Source organism: Oryza glaberrima, chromosome 1 (assembly GCF_000147395.1).
Source record: "Oryza glaberrima chromosome 1, OglaRS2, whole genome shotgun sequence".
Taxonomy (NCBI): Eukaryota; Viridiplantae; Streptophyta; class Magnoliopsida; order Poales; family Poaceae; genus Oryza; species Oryza glaberrima.
In genome coordinates this window covers 5,008,736-5,030,934 of record NC_068326.1, presented here as the reverse complement: position 1 = coordinate 5,030,934, position 22,199 = coordinate 5,008,736, and the positions used below count along the sequence as shown (strand labels likewise).

At 38.9% G+C, this 22,199-nt stretch overlaps 2 protein-coding genes across 9 annotated transcripts; both read right to left on the bottom strand.

Annotated features, from left to right (window-relative positions):
- Positions 1-3,268: 3,268 nt before the first annotated feature.
- Positions 3,269-15,547, bottom strand: LOC127783291 (protein FLOWERING LOCUS T-like). Of its 8 annotated transcripts, none has more exons than XM_052310568.1 (9): positions 14,837-15,106; positions 13,636-13,750; positions 12,766-13,120; positions 12,318-12,376; positions 6,764-11,761; positions 6,476-6,695; positions 6,303-6,364; positions 6,090-6,130; positions 3,269-4,154 (listed from the first exon to the last, which is right to left on the bottom strand). In XM_052310568.1, exons 6-9 carry the CDS (start codon positions 6,665-6,667, stop codon positions 3,907-3,909), a joined length of 543 nt encoding a protein of 180 aa, XP_052166528.1. In that variant the 5' UTR covers positions 6,668-6,695; positions 6,764-11,761; positions 12,318-12,376; positions 12,766-13,120; positions 13,636-13,750; positions 14,837-15,106; the 3' UTR covers positions 3,269-3,906. The 8 variants fall into 8 exon arrangements, with proteins under 8 accessions (XP_052166528.1, XP_052166544.1, XP_052166546.1 ...); XM_052310584.1 differs by having other exon boundaries at positions 6,764-6,851; XM_052310586.1 differs by having other exon boundaries at positions 6,476-6,676; positions 6,764-6,851.
- Positions 15,548-17,788: 2,241 nt separating this feature from the next.
- Positions 17,789-19,612, bottom strand: LOC127766724 (B-box zinc finger protein 22-like). Its single transcript, XM_052291851.1, has 2 exons — positions 18,789-19,612; positions 17,789-18,587 (listed from the first exon to the last, which is right to left on the bottom strand). The coding sequence occupies exons 1-2, from the start codon at positions 19,527-19,529 to the stop codon at positions 18,258-18,260; spliced, it is 1,071 nt and encodes a 356-aa protein (XP_052147811.1). The 5' UTR covers positions 19,530-19,612; the 3' UTR covers positions 17,789-18,257.
- Between the last annotated feature and the right edge of the window lie 2,587 nt (positions 19,613-22,199).

Sequence of the window (22,199 nt, the reverse complement as noted above, 5' to 3'; positions counted from 1 at the left end):
GAAAACATAAGGGTGTAAAGGACATTTAAATATTGAATTTACATGCATAGATGATGTGGCATGTACACATGGCATGTTTAGAGGGTCTAAGGACCATATTGAATCACACAATGAATTTAAGGTACTTGTTTGGACAATACGAAATGTCAGGGACTAAATTGATTCTTAAGCGAAAGTTCAAGGATCATGTTGGGTATTCACCCTTAAAAATACATAATCTAAATAATTTTCCAGCATGAAGCTTGGATGAACGGAAAACTGCGGGATGTATACTTTGTACTTCAGATTCATATATGCACCAAAAATATTGATATCTTGAGCTCATAATTATAGTTAGGAATCCATGCGTTAACCAAAACAAAACATTAGCAGTAAACAGAAGGACCATAGAAATTCGAGAGAAAAGGGAGGGGGAGATAAGTAAATAATTACCTGTGCTTGCCGTCAATGATCAATTAAACAGGGTTGAACAACGAAACTAAGCCAATAAGATTGAATTGTAGGCTACGTTTCTCAGAGTAGGACCCTAAAGTAATCTAATATCTCACTTTGTGGAGCAACTGTGCGCAGGATGTACTAGTAGCAAGCCTACAGAAGGAGAAAGAGCACCATGGCAAGATGGTCCAAAAAAGTATGCAGGCAACATGCAACAAATAGTCTCATCAAATAAAGTAATTCTATGAAAAATATTTGAAGGGGTCTGCTTTACCTCATAGTGCAGCGACAAACACTTTTATTGGCTAATCAGACAGTTGGATTTTTTTTTCCGTAAGAAACATTATACATTTTTATCGAACTAAGAAATTTTTGATATTTGACGGACAATTTCAGAAAGAAATCCGAAACCAATCTGTAGCATTAATAATGGTTAATAACGGTTTAGTTTCCAATTTTTTTTCCCAAAAACGTCACATCGAATATTTGGACATATACATGGAGCATTAAATATAGATAAAAATTAAACAAAAATTTATTGCACAATTTGCATGGAAATCGCGAGACGAATCTTTTGAGCCTAATTAGTCCATGATTAGCCATAAGTGCTACAGTAACTCACATGTGCTAATGATCGGCTTAATTAGGCTCAAAAGATTTGTCTCGTGGTTTCCATGCGAACTATGAAATTAGTTTTTTCATTCGTGTCCGAAAACCTCTTCCGACATTCAGTCAAACATTCGATGTGATAACAAAAAATTTTCTTTTTGCGAACTAAACACACCCTAACATACCTGATGGGAGGTTTGCAAAATCCGAGATCAAGTAGGCGAGTAAAAATTTTGAACAGGGGCTAATCAAATTCCTGTGCATCACTGCAATGATGATCGGTGGCACTTTTCCCTGCTTGATCAAATCAGTTGATGCTAGAGCTATTACATCCTAGGCTTCAATTCAAATAACTTGATATCATGGTGGAAACCACCTTGGAAAGAGAGATTGAATTCTCTCTGTTTTTTTTCAACAATGAACTGTATTCTCTCATAGGGGAAAACAAATTAAATCTGCAACTTGACGATAGAAAATCAATAAAATAACCTTGTCAACGGAAGAGAAGCGGCCAGGGTAGGTAGAACATCACTCGAGCCAGTTGCCTATTGTCAAATAGTATGAACAATGAAAAATGAGAAAAATGAAATAGAACTTGGCTGCTTGTGAGGATAATGATGACATGCGAGAGATTCATCAAGCGATCGATCTTCTGATTGATTTCAGAAAGACGAAACAACTGTTCGAAGCTCTCAAACATATGCAAAATTAGTTGATCTAGGTGAGGTGCCGATCACAACAGATCGTGGTCGGAGAATACAATCACGAAGGCCTTCAAGATCAGATGATAAAACCAGGATGACATGCCCTTTAATAACTGGCATCCGTTTCCTGGCTCTTTAGTACTCCCACCGTCCCTAAATATTTGACGTCGTTAACTTTTTTTTAATATGTTTGACCGTTCGTCTTATTAAAAAAAATATAAGTAATTATTATTTTTTTCTATCATTTGAGTCGTTGTTAAATATACTTTTATGTATACATATAGTTTTACATATTTAAAAAAAATGAATAAGACAAACGGTCAAACATGTTTTAAAAAAATCAACGGCGTCAAATATTTAGGGATGAAGGAAGTAACTGGCATCCGTTTCCACTTTTGCGTGCATCACTTGAAGGAGGCGACCAGCCACGACGTGGGAATTCAATGGTCAGGGATGTGGGACGCCACAGTTTAATCTTCCATCCAGTCAACCATGGAGATCGCCATGTACGTCCTTATAAATGCACACGTCCATCTTACTCCAATGAGCACCTCCACGAGACTGGAAACAATTAATTAGCTGTAAATACAAGCATCTCGTGCCAAGCATATGACTTTAATTTAGGTGAATAGGTTCCACTACAAGAAACCTAACCATTTAAGATACGCACACTTCGAGACGAAAAAACTCATATCGATGAATTATATATTATAAAGATAATAACAAATAATTTAGAAAAGCACTATCTGTTCAATGCTTATGTAGAACGTTTATTAAGCATCAATATCTTCTACAATAAAACCTTTAATTATGTGTTAGCTGCCCCCCCCCCCCCCCCCCAAAGCTATCCTCCATCCCCGTGCCCGATCTAGCAACGTTGCTGCACTCTCCCATCTTCATGGCCCACGACCGACATGCTGTTGCCCTAGCAGCCTAGCTCCCTCTAAATTCGGCGAACTTCCCTTCCACGGTTCCACCCTCATCCTTACCCTAACTTTCAACATTGACTTGTCAGAGTTCGTTGAAGCATGTTTGGACTTCACTAGAGCTAGAAATCAAAGGAGGTTTTAGATCACAAACAGTGAAGCAGATATGAAGGTCATGAATACAATATTTTGGTTGGATTGTTTTTTCTCATATGATGTTTAGCGAATTCAAAAATTCTTAGCAATTGTTATTTTCCCCATACATAAGTCTTGGATTGAGGTTTTTTTTTTTAAAAAAAAAATCCACGGTCCACATAGGCCACCCTCTAGATTTGTACACGGGTGCGCCCCTCACCCTGAAGAATTTTCTTCCTGAACTTGAAGAAGCGAACCTAAACCCTCAACAAGAGTTGGATAAAGATTAAGATTTTTGTGGCACGCTTTTCAAACTGCTAAACGGTGTGTTTCGTGCGAAAACTTTTTATATGAAAGTTGCTCTAAAATATCATATTAATCTATTTTTCAAGTTTGTAATAATTAAAACTCAATCAATCATACGTTAATACCATCTCGTTTTGCATAAAAAAAACTTAATCTTCATCTTCATCTTAAGGAGAAAAGAACACCATCATAGCTGCGCCGGTGGAGATCAGGAAGTTGGACAGAGTGACAGAGAGACGATTCCATGTGCGTCGAGTTAGCGGGCGATTTTATTCCTGTGTGATGTCGATGTGATGATATGATGCAAGATGCGTTTAGGGATCCATGGCCATGGATACATAGCGCCTCACTGTTCAAGTTTGAACGGTCTTTTGTGATGTGCGTACGTGTTCATAGTGTGTACTAATCCTAGCCAATACGTACCTAGAGGAGAAATATGTAGATGGAATATTGGAATTGAAGTATCAATAGATCACATTCCTTTTATTTTGTACTACTCCATAAAGCCACTGCTCACTCCGTAGATTATACACATTCTAGTATTTCGAATTAGAGTTTGTCTATAGGTCCATGGTACTGTTACGATGTGTTTAATTTAGTTATAGGTTACTAACTTACTATATTTTATGATTTATGATTTCATGATAGAGAGAGTACATTATTAGACCGGCCTGTTCGAACCCACTGGTTATTCCTTTAGTTAATTATTAGGAAGGGTCACCGGCGAGCGGCGGCAGCCAGCCGGCTGCAAGAGCTAGCTAGCTAGATAGATACGCCGGCTATATACATAGCTAGCTATGCCGTGACGGTGGCCGGAAGCGGCGGCCGCCGGTGCCGCCCTCGGGCTTGCAGGTGAAGAAGGCGGCGGCGACGGGGGCGCCGAGGGCGTGGTCGTCGGCGAAGCCGCGGGTGGAGAAGTTGTGGCGGAGCAGCGGCGGCTGGTCCACGCCGCCGCGCGCCATCTGCCGGAACAGCACCACCGCCACCCGGTGGATCCCCGCCGCTGGCCGGGGGCTCTCGTAGCACACCACCTCGCGCCCTGCAATGTGCAATGACATATTATTACCAATTTACCTCCGTGCACCATATGCACACATATCGCCAAATTTACTTGCTGTGCAATTGATAGTGCATGCATGCAGACATTCAGGCAATTAATTAACAGTACTGTTAGTTCGAAGATATTTGTAAGCTAATTCCTATATATATCTATAAAGTTCAACTCCACTAAGTGTAGGTAATACTAATTCTCTCTTCTCTCGCGATGCCATATCAACTCAATTGTTTTTAATCTTTGGATGATTCATCAAGAGTGTAAATTGCATCTCTTCACATCACCTCAATTGTTTTTAACTTTTGGATGATTCATCATAGGTGTAAATTGCATATCTCTTACCCCCAAAACGCACACAATACAATCAATCATTTATAACTTTTGGATAATTGATAAATATAAATATATATATAAACATATAAACACTTGAAAAAAAATTATATAGTAGGTAAGAAAGAAAATTTTAGATATATCACACAATTCTCTCACAGCAACGCATGGGGTACCCATCTAGTTTATTAGGGATGATGTACAAGGCTAGCTTAACTAGATATACTCCCTTCGTCCTAGAATAAATTTATTTTTTTCCTCTCATTTGTTCCAAACTAAGTTTATTTTTTAAAGTAATCATTACATAGAAGTTTGTAAAAATATGAAATAAATATATTAGAAGTAGATAAAGAGAGAAATAATTGCATTATTGTTATTTGATAAAGTGGGGGTATTCAGTATTTTTTATTTTATATTGAGTGAATAATGAATATATATTTTGGGGCGGAAAAGTACAACAGAACAATTTAAAAAGAGTATTTTATTTTATTTTATATTGGTATGTGTGGGATTAATGGTAGAGGTGAAATTGAAGGAAAGATGATTTTGATTGGTTAAGATGACAAAGTAGGTGCATAAATTAAACAAGATAATATGAGTACTGATCGTGATGCGGGAGCAGATGCCAAAAATAACTTATATTTTAAAACAAAATTTAAACTATATAATTTGGGAGGGAGACAATAGGAAGCACAAACTCGAGCAAATTATTGTAATAAAAAAGGATAAATTATTGCAAACGAAAAAGATAAATTACTGTAAAAAGGACAATTATTGCAAACAAAAAGGAAGATAAGTACTAGATGTACGATCGACAAAGAAAACGCTATAAAAAGTTGAAAGTTATTGTCAGGGACACGCGAGTCCTTTACATATGCACAACTCACAACTTTCGTATTTTCAGATTAGCTTTGCTGCTGCAGCGCGGCACCTGAGTTTAGCGAAACACGGTCATCGGCTATGTAAAGATCAAATATCCAATTACATGGTTCTATTTATGATAGTTAGATTCAGACTTTTGCTGTATATATTCATACAGCAAATGATGCATTCCTGCTTATATCTATAAAGGACATTTAATTTAGTATTTCTAAGATCAAGATAAATTAATATACTATACACTGATGAAACTTAATTTGCATGATAAAAATAGTTGCAATTACAAACAGTTTAGTAGTGGATAAAATATGCATGACAGAAATTTGCTGACAGTATTGAATAAATAACTAGATTGATGAGTGTAGTATGTGCTACCGCTAGGTGTTAAGTAGGGTAATCAGGGCACTTCTATAAATCAGATGGTTGATTTTGGCATCTCTACAAGAAATACAGTATATGCATGATCCATTTCCCATTTTAGCATGCACTAACAGCATCTAACGTACTAATTGTTTGAAGATCTCATGACCGTTTTGTTTTAATTGCATATTGCATTGCATTTGATGGTAACATATGATATGTAGATATATTCGATCACGCATCTCGCAAACACAAAACTGCACTAAGAGATCTCATGGAAACAAAAAAAAAAAATGAATGTGCAGTTATCAACTGATTCAGCTGACAGTGTTAACGAATGTTTCCCCATACCATAGTTCGCATCAGTTGTTCCAGGAATATCTGTCACCAACCTGTGCAAGCAAACAAACTAATGGTCAAATTCCAAATAACCATGCTTACGTCCACGTACTGAAGTTACTGATCGTTCAGAGTTTTTCAGACATCTACATATATGCACGCTGCATGCTGTACAACAAATAAAAAAGGACAAATAACGATAGATATGATAGATCGATCGATCACCAGTGTAAGTACTCTCTCAACGTCGGATTGCTTGGGTTTGGAGCATCTGGATCCACCATCACCTTAATTTGCATGAATCAGACATATACACAGCAAATTAATTAATATGTAGTCAAGAACACAGCTAGCATCATATATACTTCAAGAAATTAAAGTAACATATATATACTGACGAGCGTGTAGAACTGGTGGAGATCCCCTCCGACCTCGACGCGGGGCCTCGCCGACACCGCCGACGGCCGGAGGTCCTCGCCGTTGACGACCCGCACGCCGTTGTACATCACCCGGAGCGTCACCTCCGGCGAGAACAGGTCCACCACGTCGCCGATCACCCGCCCCAGCACCAGGCTGTTCGCCGACGACATCTCTTCAAGCTAAATAAATCAGTTGAAACTACAGAGATTTCAGTATAGTTAAACAATTACCCTTGAGGACGTACAATTGGATTGGACTCTGCTCACATTATATAGAATAGATAGCCAAGGCTGCGAGCGTCATAGTCAAGAATCGAATGATATCGTCGCTGCATCCACCTTCGAAAAAAGATATCTTCGATGCATCCAAAAAAGAATCTTATTCTGATGTATGAAGTGCTACGTCATTCCAGTGCATGCAAGTACGCAATATATATGGGCCGGCCGGCTAACTCTTTACGCATGGGCCAGAATTTTAACTAGCTCTATATTCTTATTAAAACGATTTTATGGAGCTTGTAAAAAACAGCTTCTACATCATACATAGGAACTCACGATCACAAAGTTCATTTTAGTGGGTAAGTGTATTGGTAAGATGAAAGTGGAACGGTATTTGTCATATACTCCCACTGGTGGAGAAACCCTTATTTATCCCGGTTTGCAACCCCCTATAATCCTGGGTTGCAAACTAGGACCAAGAATTCAGTCCCGAGTGAAATAATCGGGATTAAAGATACATAGTAATTAATATACTCCCAAATATAGAAATTAATATGACTCAAAATTTATACCGGACATCAACATTTCCAGGCCATTGATTCCAATGCACGGGAATTCAAACATTTTTGAGCAATCATGTGCTTACAAGAGGAATCTAAGCAATTTAAAATTTGAACAATAAGATAACTAAAAGGTTTTTTTTTCTCGTTTACCTTAATCTTTGCTAAATAACACAGAAATACTTATATTTAGAAACAGCGGGAGTAACTTTCACATGTGAAAATCAGATTGCTAATTTATTATTTTTATTCCAAAGAAAAGAAGCCACTCTCGCTCTCAAGACTAAAAAATTCTCACATTAGATAAAAAGAAAAAGATATTAACCATCCAATTGTGATATATCCAAATTATAACGGTGTAAATATAGTTGTATATAAAATATGATGGCATCTATAAAAACAGAAGTTAAGAGTTCTATACAATTGTATCTATGAAAATATGTGTTAAGAGTTGTATACCAAATCTGGTTTTTCTATTGTATATAAATTACAATTATATATCAAATGTTAAGTGTTGTATACAAATCCACTTCTACATTAATTTATCTAACCTCACACAAAGTTGTGTGGGTCAATTCACTAGTTGTATCTGATATGGATTCTTTATTGAATAATTTTACAACTTTTAACCAAAATATCAGTTATTTCTAAATTATATTTTAATGAATACTGTAGAAGGGTAGTTTATTACAGTAAGAAAGATATTACATCTCATAGCTATGATCGATTGAGATAAGGTTGATAAGACATCCAAAAAAATGAAACAATATATATCCCTTGTAAGCCGCATAGGGAGGGTGCGACAGCCCAATGTATCCCTTGTGTTTGTATCTAACTCTTCTATAGTGATCATTGCCGACCGGTACCCGTGGTGGATTTTTCCCGTAAGGGTTTTCCACGTAAAATTCGTGTCTCCGTTGTGCATCTATTTTCATAACATATCCTACTTTGTTTCAAATTATGATTGATCTTTATTTTTCTAAATTAGCCTCGATAACTTAGAAAACCTAAATTCAACTACAAAATTAAGTTTTAAATTCAAATTTTGGATATAACTATTTTTTTTGAACGAATTAGCTATATAAGAAACCAACTAGAGTTCGATGAAAACCTGATTTGATTAATTGTCGCAACATATGTAAGCAAATGAGCAGAGCCATAAAATGATTATCCAATTTTGATAAGCAAGAACTAAGAACACTACTGATTTGATTAATTTATAGACTGCATTTTGAGAATTACAAGAAACTTCAGGAATTCGAGCAGAAGAATTTTGTTGAAACTCACTGAAATTGGACTGGTTCTTGTGAAAGTTTTGTAAAATTGCTATGTTTTAAAAGAATCTTAATTTGGACTAACTTACAAATTATTCAAAAAGAAACTCTGCTATGACTGCATGTGTTGTTCTATAGCTATATATCTCTATGCCACAATCTCTAGAAGCTAAGCCATCTCTACTCTTTTTTTAACAGATACATGCAGTCACAAAGAGTTCCTTTTTAATAATTTATAAGTTAGCCTGAGCCAATATTCCTTTAAACAATAGCAATTTTATAGAACTTTCACGAGAACCAGTCCAATTTTAGTGAATTTTCACAAAATTCCTCTGCTCGATTGAATGCCTTAGGGCCTCATGGTTTTCCCTGGTTTTAAAGTTGATTTTGATGTTTTCAATGTAGTTTTTTTTTTCAATATTATAAGTCGCTAAGAACACATACAAAAAGAATTTATTTTTTTCAATTATTTTTTATCACTAACAAAAGTTTTACTTTTAAATTATTTTTTATCACAAATAAGCTGTTAGGATCCATAAGCAAACCTTAACTTTCTAGTAATTCACAAAATGTGAAGGACAGATCGAAGACAGGAAGTCTGTCGGCACTCGGCTGTCGTTAAAGAAAGTGCTGGTCTTTTTCAAATGTCACCTCGGCTACCTCCAAATCTACTTTCATTGAACTCGCGGTGTGATGCACATGCTACAGTAGATGAATCTTAAAATATGTACCTCAGATCGCAGGACACAGAAACCTACGTTATCAACAAGGTTGGAGGAGCCTTCCGATTGAGCGCCCAATACCCCCAAAAAAAAATCGATCGATCAAATGTTTCAGTTGACCAATGAGTGAAACATCAAGTTATATGGTGAAACGAAAAACCACCAACTGAAACATTTAAAAATTTTATGAAACATGGTGAAGATACACGTTGAAACATGTTCCTATCACATATGAAACAACAAATATTAACGGATTGAAACATATGTTTTTCTTTCATCAAAATATAATCATACGATATCTTGTTGTAAAGATTTAATTACAACAAATACAACGGTGTGATCGGATCATAGATTGGATAATTAGTTTAGAAGAAAAATCATTTTGAAGCTCACTAAAATACATGCATACATGCATCAATGAGGTGGAGAGAGAGGAGAGAGTAGTGGCATGTAGTTTTGGAAATTTTGTGAAACACACTGAAGATATATATTGAAACATATCACTACCACATATGAAACAAAGAGTGTTAACGGATTGAAACATACATTTTTCTTTCGTCATAATATAATCATGCCATATCTTATTGTAAAGATTTAATTACAACGAATACAACGGTGTGATCGGATCGTAGATTAAATAAATAGTTTAGGAGAAAAATCGTTTTGAAACTTGCTAAAATGCATGCATGCATGAGGTGGAGAGAGAGAGGAGAGAGAGTAGTGGCAGGTTGTTTCGAGAATTTTGTGAAACACATTGAAGACACATATTAAAACATATATTTTTCTTTCGTCATAATATAATTATGTAATATCTTATTATAAGTATTTAATTATAACAAATACAATGGTGTAATCGAATCGTGGATTAGATAAGTAGTTTATGAGAAAATATTTTAAAGATTGCTATATGTATGTATTGTTGGAGCAAAAGAGGAAGCGGTAGTACACTAGTTGTTAGTAGTACACCGGTACCAATCAGATATTTGTTAGTAGTACACTAGTACCAATCAGAGCCCGATGGATTGGTTCACCGATTCGGGGCATTCTCCAACAAGGTTAGCTCCCTCATTGGTTGTCCAAAAAAAAAAAAGCAAAAGCCAAAAAAAATATATTCAACGTAGTTTCTTTTTTAGCATTGGTTTTTAAGTCGTTAAGAGCACAAATATAAAAGCTTTACGCATACATTACTCCCTCCGGGCTGATAATACTTGTCGTTTTAGACAAGGATGAGGTCAAACTTTAGAATCTTTGATTATGAATCATTTTAAAAATATTTGTCTTTCAAATATGGTGACTACAGGTATATATTAGTCTTAAAAAGTACTTTAATAAAATCATATATTTGTTAACACTTTTATACATATTATAATAGAAAATAATGGTCAAAGTTGTTTTTTTTAGACCGTGATCTTGTCCAAAACGACAAGTATTATCAACCTGAAGGGAGTATTTTATAGTTGTTAATAAGCCGTTACTTTATAATCAGTTTAGGGGCAACCGATGAGGTCCTAGGATGCCAACTAGGGTAGAAAAAGTGTGGCTACTGTATTTCTTCCTTTGTTTCATATATTTATTTTTTTGAAACAGTTTAAGTATCAATGTATCATGTTGCATATAGCTAGAGGCATTATGCAAGTTATCAGGAGTACGCTAACATGTACTTAAAAAGGGATAGCAAAAGCAATACTGAAGAAAAGTTTTCAAAAAAGAGAGAAAGCAATAATGAAGAAGGCAAAAAGCCAAGATGTAGTGGGCAAGTGGCAACCTACTTAGCAGAAAAGTCAGGGCATGCATCCTAGGATATCTGATTGATCAAATTATCAAATTATTCACATGGGGATAGAATATGCAGGGGCATTGTTCATTGGTTCATATAAAAGGGACATAGCTTCACAGGGTTGGCCAGCTATATAAACCAAAACAGCTTATTAGCGAAAAAAATTTATAGGTAAAAAAATTATGTGTCCTTAGCAACTTAAAAAAACAAATGTTGAAAAAAAAATTACGTTGAGAACACCCTAAATTCTCCAAAATTAAGTGAGACGCACAAACCACTACTTTTTATAAACAATCTTTCATAAGTGGTATGCCAATGTTGGCATAAGTCCAGTAAAGAATGGTTTGTTATCTTTTGAAACATGTGTGGTGTGTGTTGTAGTCATAGCAACCAAACAAACACTTGTCTAATAAAATATGGGACACCTATCATTTAATACGGTAAACAGTAACAGCAAACCAAACAGACGAACATTTTGCGAAAGATGAGAAATCTACACACTGATCACTGATTGGGCCGGGCTCGCTAGGTCTTATACAGCTAATCAAATTAAGGCCACTAGATGCTGCAGGTAATAATTAAAAAGAAAATTATTACGAAACAAAAAGGCAGGATTCCTCGGGTGCTCACATGGTAAAGGAGGAACAAAGCGACAAAATCTTTCTGGTTAAATGTATTGGAGACACAACGTGAATCACAGACGAATCAACAAGCTGAAAGACAAAATGTGAATCGGCTTGACTTCAGGGTGGCTATAGCAAGAGCATGGTCAACATTCTACTAAGTAATGGAGTCTTTGCTAAGTAAATAATTATCTCAGTAAACCCTCATACAAAGCAATGTACTCTCTAATCGTCAAAAGAAAGCTCTAGCTAGGGAGCACAAGCACACCAAAAAAATGACTTTGGGGAAGTTTTTGTCTTGTTTAGCCCCTTATACACTCATTAACTAAATTAGGATACATACTTATCTTTATGATAATTGATAGCTGCCCTTCTCAGAATTTGGAGGTTGGAAAAACACTCTTCACGTCTTTTTAACATTCTTCCCTTGATTATTTTACTACTGGTATTGGTAAATAGGGTTTGGCCTACGATTTTTTAAGGAGCATTTGCATTCACAATTGCAAGGAAGAAAGAGGGGTAGTGTTGGAGCAAATAACATTATTAATCACATATTGGTATCAGCAAAGATGCCCTACCTTTGTTTGGTGACTGGAGGGACCAATTACTAGAAACTTCTATGTAAAAAGTCAAAAAAAGGGCATACCATATAGAATTTTGCAGTATCCTGCTTTAGATCTGGAGAAGTGAACGGAATAAATGCACCTGTGTTGCCCATCAGCATCAGAATAACGTTACGTACTTGAACAGTGTGATTGATCAGAGTACCAATGAGGAAGAAAACATGTGCAGGGGAAATGAAATCTGTTGTCTTTTACTATGTGAAACTAAAAAAATCAGTTGCCTTTTACTATGTGAAACTAACTGGAATAACATAGTTTGAATCCAATGGATATGTAAGATACAATTTAGGGATGCAAAAATTTGAGACTTTAGTTACTAACCATAATTTCAGTAAGTACTTTAGACATGAAAAATAATATAGAAAGACATTTTATTCAAGAGACAGGTAAAGCAAACAAATTGAACTCACCAACTGATGCAAACGTCAGCTTGTGCAAGGAAAGAAAATGGTTACAATTACTAAAGCATACCTGGTAGAAACAACTAGGAGCAGAAAAACTGAATAAACTTTCCATCATGTTTGATTTCATATCCTTCACTTTGTGGCATCGGATAACAAGGTCTGACATGCCATCAGGCACGTTAACACTCCATCATGTTTGATAGTAGAAGACAACATGAAAGAAAAGAATATTATATGCTTACATCGTGTAAAAAATTAAAAAAAGACAGAGAAAAATAAGATATCAGTTAAGCAGTTTTCAAGATAAGAATGAATGACAGTTTGTGATGGCACCTACCTAGATTGTTTCCATCCAAAAACCTCTTTATCGCATCAACACCAAAGGAAAGAACTGCACCTCTTTTGCGTGAACCTCTCTGAAGCTGAGGCTTGGCACATTAAACCAGTCACAAGAGAGCCCAGAAGGAATATAGCAATTATATATATTGAAGCAAGCTTTGTTTCCATGTAAATATTTTTGCTCGACATTGCAGTGATTCAAAACAGTCAGAACTCAGAACTACAAGGGTGGCATATAGCATCAGATATATAATGTTTGCAGACTTGGGGCTATCGTTTACAGATTACATAAATTCAGGTTGCAGTTGATGGTGTAGCGAATTTTAACGTGATATCCTTATAATTTAAGAGAATCAAAGAAAACACAATCAATCCAGAGCACAACTGTTTGTGTTCATAAAAGAAAACATAAGTTCCACTCAAGATTGGACAATGATAACTAGAGAACTACGTATATGCCTTATACAGGAAGCTCACATAAATAACCGATGGCCTTAATGACATAAAAGATATAACTTCACTCCATGAACACTAAATAAACTCCCAAAAGCTACAAACTCCTTACTTATTACATGAGCGCGAGGCAGGTGACAAATACCTCAGAAAACAGCTCAACAAATGTATCGCTCAGTTTGGACTCAGTTATTCCTCAAAACCATATATAGTTTTGTTCATGCTCTTGCTTTCATGGTATCCTCATTTTAGGTAGATACCTGAAGCATAAAAAATAGCCACACAATTTTATAAGTAAAGCCTGTGTATCCATTTAATTTAAATTTAGCTAGTACCAGTATGTAATGGAAAAACACATACTAGAGCAAATTAAGCTAGCTTCACACCATCAAAATAAGAACCACACATAATACATGTTGGATTGAGCCACCAGAATGCAAAATGTGTAAAAATGACTTCAGGAGAAAATGATCCTCTGTCCAGAGTCTCCATTGAAAAAGTAAGGGTTTTCTGAAGCCCATTGAGCTCAAACATATTTAAAAGATCAAAGCAATGAATGAAAAACAAGAGATTAGTCCAACGAACAACCACAATTTAAAGTTTGAGTAATGGCGTTCCTTTCATGAGGTCAAATCTCCTACTGTTTTCCGTCAAAAAATTTTCACGCGGTATGATATATAATAATATAACACTCTATTTGTTACCAATCACACCGGATTATGACATTGTCAAATGCATCCGAGAAATTGTAATGTATAGAGCTATATTATGAAACCCCTCAAATGTTAAAACAAATATCCGACCATAAATCTCCACAAACTGTAAAAGGACAGGCTCTCAGGGCATTCACATCAACAAGCTGGCATTGATTGAAATAAGTATTGATCTTGTAACACAATCTGGAAGGAATTGTGTGTTCACAAAATGCTTCAGTTAAATATCAGCACTATGTTAGTGAAAGAATGGCGAGCATTCAATTCATCTTAGCACAAAGGAAATCTAGAACCTCACTTGCCTCTATTTCCGTAGATATCAGGATTTCAAGATCTAGGGTGTGTTTAGTTCCACGTCAAAATTGAAAATTTGACTAAAATTGGAAGTTTGAAGAAAAAAGTTGAAAGTTTATATGTGTAGGAAAGTTTTGATGTGATGGAAAAGTTGGAAGTTTGAAGAAAAAGTTAGGAACTAAACAAGGGCCTAGTTGACAAGCGACAAGTCGAAGAGACTTAAATTTTTTCAAGCACTCTATGTTTGTAATTCAGAGACAGGATCCCTTTCACAATCAATAAACAAAAAGGAGGTAACTCAATCAACTGAAATAACTCATCAGTCGGTCAGTCCCCCACCTTCACCCAACCACAAACATGCCAGTTTTTTCTCCAGCTGGCCAAAATGGCCCCTCCAATTGCTTGTCGATTCGCTAAGGCAACTAGCTTAAGCCATTTCATCTGCATATCTGCGCTGAAAAAAAATATAGGATAACTGGGACGCGATCTCAGTAATTTGGGAATACATATCTCGGATCAAACCATGTCGCGGATTATGCATTCAGAAAGCGCCCGTGTGCGCAACTGCGCACCAGAACTAGCGGTCAGATAGGGTTTAACATCCGAGGTTTAGGGATTACCGACGAGCTAGCGGGGCCACCACTATGGGCGATCAGCGAGGGTGCTCCCCCGGGGAAGGCCGGAGAAGAGAGGCCGCGGCGGAGGCGGCGGGTTTTGGGGATTCCGTGGCGGGAGTGCGGCCGCAGATCCTGATCACCGGCACCCCCTCTCGCCTACGCCCACCACCGAGCACCCCCGAGCACCGAGCGCCGGGGAGGGAGGCGGTCCGCGGCGGCGGCATGGTCTCCGGCGAGGCGGCGACTCACCGACCTCGCCGACGCGGATGGTCAACATGCCGGTTTTTTTTTCTCTCTTTTTCCCTCATTTTATTTTGGGCCTGTACGGGCTAGTGGGCCGAGGATCCTTGCAGTGTACGCTTCTGCTCGGTTCGACTTGGTTTGCGTGGGCTGTGTGGGCTAGTGGGCTGCTTAGCGTAGGCAAGGTTTGCGTGGGCTTAGTAGGCCTCGGCTCCTTCCAGAGAAGGAAAAGTGCACCGGAGGTCCCTGAACTTGTCACCGAGATACGAAAACATCCTCGAACCGCAATACTAGATATGCGGGGTCCTCTAACTATACAAAATCGGTCACCAGAGATCCCTCGGTGGTTTTGACCCGGGTTTTCATTTACGTGGCGGCTGAGTCAGCGTGGACCCCACGTGAGCCCCACATATCAGGTGTCACGTCACACTCTCTTTCCCCTCTTTTCTCATCTCTCTTTTCCATCTCTTCACTCGCGCCGAGCAACGCGAGGCGCGGTGAGCTGGCGAGGTGACGGTGGTCGCGACTCCGGCGGTGAAGGGTGGTGGCTAGCCCGGAGCTCGGCAGGGCGACGCAGGAGAGGCGGCGCGAGCTCCCGACCACTCCACGCAGGGGCGGCTGGGATTTGGCCCACTTATATGTTCAAATTTTGGGTATTTTAAAAAGATATCTGTATCTTGCATATTGGCGCTTTTTTATAAAAAAAAATAGGCACGATTCTCTCTTCTTTTTTTTTTCTTTTTTTTTTTTTTTTGCAGAAGGTTGGAGAGATGGATTGTTAGGTGTCCTCCTGGAAAGCACACCAGAAATGCTGTAGTGAAAGCGATAATAAACACGAGTCGTGGGATAAATGACAATGACAAACAGGCAGAATGTAGTTTCATTTCGCATCTTTACTAATTTAAAAATAAAGTCGTCATCCTCCTCCTACACTATCGTAGTTCTCACATAAAAAAATGCTTTTAAACATACCACACCAAAAAAAATATTAATGTTTCTACGTAAAATCAACCCGGAAATTAAGTTGGATGAAAAAAAACTGGACCACATAATTTAGTCGAAGCCCTAATATTTACAGTCCCAATATTACAATTTTCTCTATAATTCCAGTCGTGTTGTAATACGTGGCCATGTCATTAATGCACATCAACAACGGGTATTTGAATTTCTGTCTCCATCTAATTTTCGTGTACATATTTCTTTATCTTTTCGCTTACGTTTATGCTTATCGGTTAAAATTTGATTTTTCAATTTAAAATTTAGAGTTGATTTTGAGTTAACATATATATAAAATTTTATTTATAAATTATTTTTTGTTTGTAAATATATCATTTGGCTTAGTATATAGGAGTATTTGCCTGCTTGTTTTCAGTAACTCCTTTTATTTTATTTTAGCCTTTAAGATTTGTCCTAAAATATAACATTTTTTTCATCAGAATTCTCTTCTCAACCAATCACAATCCTCTATCATTCAATTTTCTCACCTACCTCTACTTCTCAACCAATCACAATCTTCTTACATTTAATTTTATTTATTTTCTTAATACCCATGTTCAATCTTAAAATTCTTACGGAGGAAGTTGTATCAAACTGGAGCAGTACACGGAAAACCACGTATGCTCAAATTGGCTTCAGCTTGCCGTACGAGTTTCAGTTTGGAAGTTTGAGTGATCATCTCCTACTTGTACTAATAATAAATAAGAGTACTATGAACGCGATTACTCGGTCAAAACGCAATTAGCTGTCGCCAATCTCATTACGTGCCTTTTCGCAAAGTCAGAACGAATTAGTGCGAAACAGTCCTCCATAAATAGCAAAACAGTAGTAGCGACACAAAAAGGCACAGATTTTTTTTTCAGGTGATACGTCAATGATTTGTGACAGTCCAACAGTTTGCAGCCAAGGCCATCTCCAGAATTGAAGAATACTCGAAAAACTTCTCGTACCTAAAATTAAACTAAAACACTTTTAATGTCCTAAAATAACTAAAATTTAGTAATTAGACATAACATAATATTATAAATATAATTAGTGGATGTATCTAATCTAATTATCTAATTATAGTTTGCTATTCTCCTGTTTTATATTATAAATTGTTTGGATTTTTTTCCGTTACACAAACTTTTTACAATCTGATAAAAATTTTGTAGAAAAATTAACAATATTTATAATATCAAATTAGTTAGAACATTAAATGTAACATTGAATAAATTTTGATAAGATGTTTGTTTTATGTTATAAATATTGTTATATTTTATATAAATTTGGTTGAAACTAAAAAATTTTGGTTAGAGAAAACTTCAAAGCAACCTATAATATAATAAATTATATAAAAATTGGAGGGAGTATATTTTAATATGGACGTAGTATGTAAAATTCCTGAATTCAAAAAAGGGCCAAAGGACATATCCGGAGGCAAACTGTATGAAACAAATTGATTTGCAATTTTCTCCACTTTATTTCGTTTTCTTTTCACTGTCCTTAATTTCTACTCCATCCGGCTCTAAATATAAGGGATTTTAATTAGAAAAATCACTTATATTTTCTAAATATAAGGGATTTTAATTAGACAGCCAAAATCACTTATATTTTCTAAATATAAGGGATTTTAATTAGATAGCTAAAATCACTTATATTTAGGACGGAGGAGAGTAGTAACTAACACAAAAAGTTACACAAATGCAGCATTGCAGCCCCTAATTAATCAGATCCAAAGCTATTATATCCACTAATACAGAGTAAGCGATCACCTAGTAGCAGGCTAGCTAGCCAAGTACATCAATTTACTTCAACGGATTACCACTAATTAATCTCACACTCAAATACTCCTACTACATGTACCAACTCGAACATTTTCTCTCTCTTTCATTTTTTTTCTCTCATTTTGTTGCCGCGCTTCTTAATTAGCATCTCCTCCGGCGTTTCATGGTATGGTCACCGGCGCCGGCGGCGGCGAAGCAACGGAAGGGGTTCTCCGGCGAGGAGATGTCCGGCACGAACACCGCGCTGGCGTCGGTGGCGCCGCCACCGTAGCGCGGGTCCCGTTGCCAGTGGAGCCCTGACGCCGTGGGCGGCGAGGGGAGCTCCGGCACGGCCCAGTGAACTTCCGGCACCTGGCCGAAGAAGTCCTGGCCGCCGCCGCCGGCGGCGGCGGCGGAGGAGGAGGAGGAGGACGACGACGACCTGCCGCCGTTCGGCGAGCCGTCCATGCTCCCGATCTTGCCGCTGTCCGCCTGCATGCCATTGGAACGCGCCACGTTAGCTCAAGCTGTGTCTCGCAAAATATCTCATGCCATCGATCGCTCAGATCAGCATGAGCGAATAATGAGGTCATAAATAGATCGATTTTTTAGTAGTATTTTGATTATTCGTAGTACCAATTTGATGAGATATTGAAAAGAAAAGAAAAATCTGACGAGAATTTGGATGCTGACCTTGGACGTGCCGTTCTCGGCGAAGCCGAAGCCGGAGCTGAAGTCGGCGAAGCCGAAGAACTCGTTGAGCGGCCAGTCCGGCGATCCGCCGGCGAGGTTGCCGAACACCGCCGCGGCGGTGCCGGCCGTGACGGGGCCACGGGAGGCCCGCTTCGGCGGGGTCTTGGTCACCACCGGCGGCAGCGCAGGGGTGTTGAACTGCTCGTCGACGAGCGACCAGTCGGGCAGGTTGCCGGTGATGCCGATGTCGTGGCCACCGGTGGCCCAGTCGATGACGTCGTCATCGCTGTAGATCGGCGAGGGGCTGCGCTTCGGCGGCGGCTGCGGGGGCGGTGCCGTGTTGCACGGCGGCGACGACGACAAGGGGTGTGGGGGGTGTTTGTCGTCGTCGTTGGCGGCGGCGTCAAGGCCGACGTGGACGCCGGTGAGGAGGAAGCGGCGGTGGGCGGAGACGAGGGCGTTGGCGGTGTGGACGGCGACGTCGCAGGCGCGGCAGAGGAGGGCGCGGTCCTCGACGCAGAAGAAGTAGGCGTGGGCGTCCTGGCAGATGTCGCAGGTCGGGGGGGAGGGAGAGGAGGAAGAAGAGGAGGAGGAGGAGAGGAGGGGGAGGCGGTGGTGCTTGCCGGCGAGGCGGTTGGCGGCGTGGACGTGGAGGTCGCAGCGCGCGCAGAGGGCGGCGTCGTCGGCGCAGCAGAGCACCCGCGCCTCCGCCGCCTCGCACGCGGAGCACAGCACCTTCATCGATCTAGCTACCTACCTACCACCACGACTCATCCACGAGGCGGTGGCCGGGGGGGGGGGGGGGGGGGGGGGGGGGTGCGAGGGAAGGAGGTTAGTTGGTGGTGGTGAGGGGATGTGGCATTGCCCAAGATATTATTGTCGGTCTGTCTCTCCCGCGGGTGTCCACGGAGGGAGGAGCTAGTATACACTGACGGCTTCCTGGGGAGTTTTAAAATAGAGTAAACTTTACGAAACTATAGTATACGGATTTTAAATTTTTACTGAATGTTTTGACCACTCGTCTTATTCAAAAAGAATTATAGAATTATTATTTACTTTTTGTGATTTACTTTATTATCCAAAGTACTTTAAGCACAACTTTTCGTTTTTTATATTTACATAATTTTTTTTAATAAGACGAGTGGTCAAACAGTGCATGAAAAACTTAAAATCCCTTATATTATGGGACGGAGAGAGTATTTTACATATACTCACCCGTCATTAAATATTTGACACCGTTAAATTTTTTAGCTCATGTTTAACCGTTCGTCTTATTAAAAAATTTTATGAAATATGTAAAATTATATGCATACATAAATGTTTTTTTAATGAATCAAATGATAGGAAAAAGATTAATATTTTTTCTTAATTTTTTTAATACGACGAACGATCAAACATGTTTAAAAAGTCAACGACATCAAATATTTAGAGATAGAGGAAGTATTACTATACATATATATGATTTGATCGAATTATCGCAAAAGTTATATATTTAAAAAGAATATGTATCACAAAATCTACAGATATAGTGTCTTATGGCTGTGTGTCTTATGACAGAAGCCGGAGATGTAATCATTTCCATTATTAAAAAAAATCTACAGATATAGTGTCGAATTTATTCCAGAACAGATACAGTATCAAATTTATCATAAAAAGAAAGAAAGGTGCTAATTAATTGCTGGATTATGAGATAGAAAAATGTGGAGTCTAAAGTTTTAACAACAATTTTGATAGTCTTCCGGTACAAATTCATTGTGTTAGAATGTGTTACATCTATCCAAAATCTATTATATTTTAGGAGGGGGAAAGTGGATATCTGTATTTTTAATGGGTAAATTGGAACCATGTCATTATAATTTTGTAAAGTTTGAAATATGACATCGGTATCTCAATGACATGTAGAACCCACATGAGTCAATGACATGTAGGTCAGGATGACATATCTTAAATTTTGCAAAATTATAATGACATGGTTCCAATTTTCTCATTTTTAAAATATATATTTTATAATATTTTCAAATAAAATAAATACTTAATCGTTCTAAAATAAATCAATTATGTATAGGATGTAACATATTCTAATATAGTAATAAATCTGAGTACTGTGTGATAGTATTTTAGATTGATTTATTTTGGGAGCGGCGTACTGTATGGCGGCACATGGGGGATGTGGGGCGCGTGGGGACTTGAATTGACCAGACAGGGATCGGGGAGGCGGTGGATGGATGGAGTTTTGAGGAGAGTTGAGTTTGGGCCGACGTCTCGCACTGCACGCCGAGGCCACCGCTTTGACCCCTATTCTCGCCCGCTTCGCCCGCCGCCTGCCGCTGCTACAAAAAAGCCTGCGACTGCGACACTGCCCGACTGGACAAATCACCGTCTCGCATACATGCAGTCCTTTGCATCTTAGAGCAAGTTTAATGGTGTAGCCAACTACTAGCTTTAAATCATCTATAGTCAATATAATAACTAATTCATACAATAGTTGTTTATTATACTATTACTACATGGTCCCACCTGTCATACACACATTACGTCTTGGAGTCCGTGTTACGGTTAGCTACATATCTGTAGCCCGTTGCTCTTCTCTCTCTTCCTTTATCTCTTTAAAATATATTTATAGTTGGCTTATAGCCTGCTATTATACCTGCTCTTAGGCCTTTCTTCTAAACTCGCTTTCACCACACCCTCCTTCTACCCTACTTCTTCCGTCTCAAAATATATAGTTATTTTTAGCACAGTACCTTATTCCAAAATGAAGCTATTTTTTCACCTACCACCTCCTTTCAACCAATCACAACCATTCTTCTTCACCTAGTTTTTCTTTTTTCAACCAATCACACACTTTCTCCAATCATTCTCATCTACTTTCTTAATACTCGTGCCAACCTTAAAAATATAGGTTTTTTACTGTCCTTGAGATTGTGCAGTACCAAATCCTGACCATTGATCTGGCATCATCCAATGGTTAGAAATCATCCGTACCTCATGGTACTGCACCTCCTCATTGAAGTGGTACTATGGGTAGAAGGGTATTTCTGTCCTTTACTGTTTCACAAGAGAAAGAAAAAAACGTCGGGAAAGCACAGCAGCGGCGTGGCGGCTGGCTCGAGGGGGATGGCGGCGGGCGCCTGGACGCGTGACGGCGGCGGCGGTGGGCTGGACAGCGGAGGCGGCGGCGGCTGGACGCGGCGGGCTTGAGGGGGACGACGGCGAGCGGACGGACGCGCGACGGCGGGACGCGCGGCTGGACGCGGCGGGCTCGAGGGGGACGGCGGCTGGCGGACGGACGCGCGGCGGCGGGGGCGGCTGGATGCATGGCGGCGGGGGCGGCTGGATGCATGGCGGCGGCGGGCGGCTGGATGCGGGACAGCGGCGGCTGGATGCGCGACGCCGGCGGCCGGCTGGATG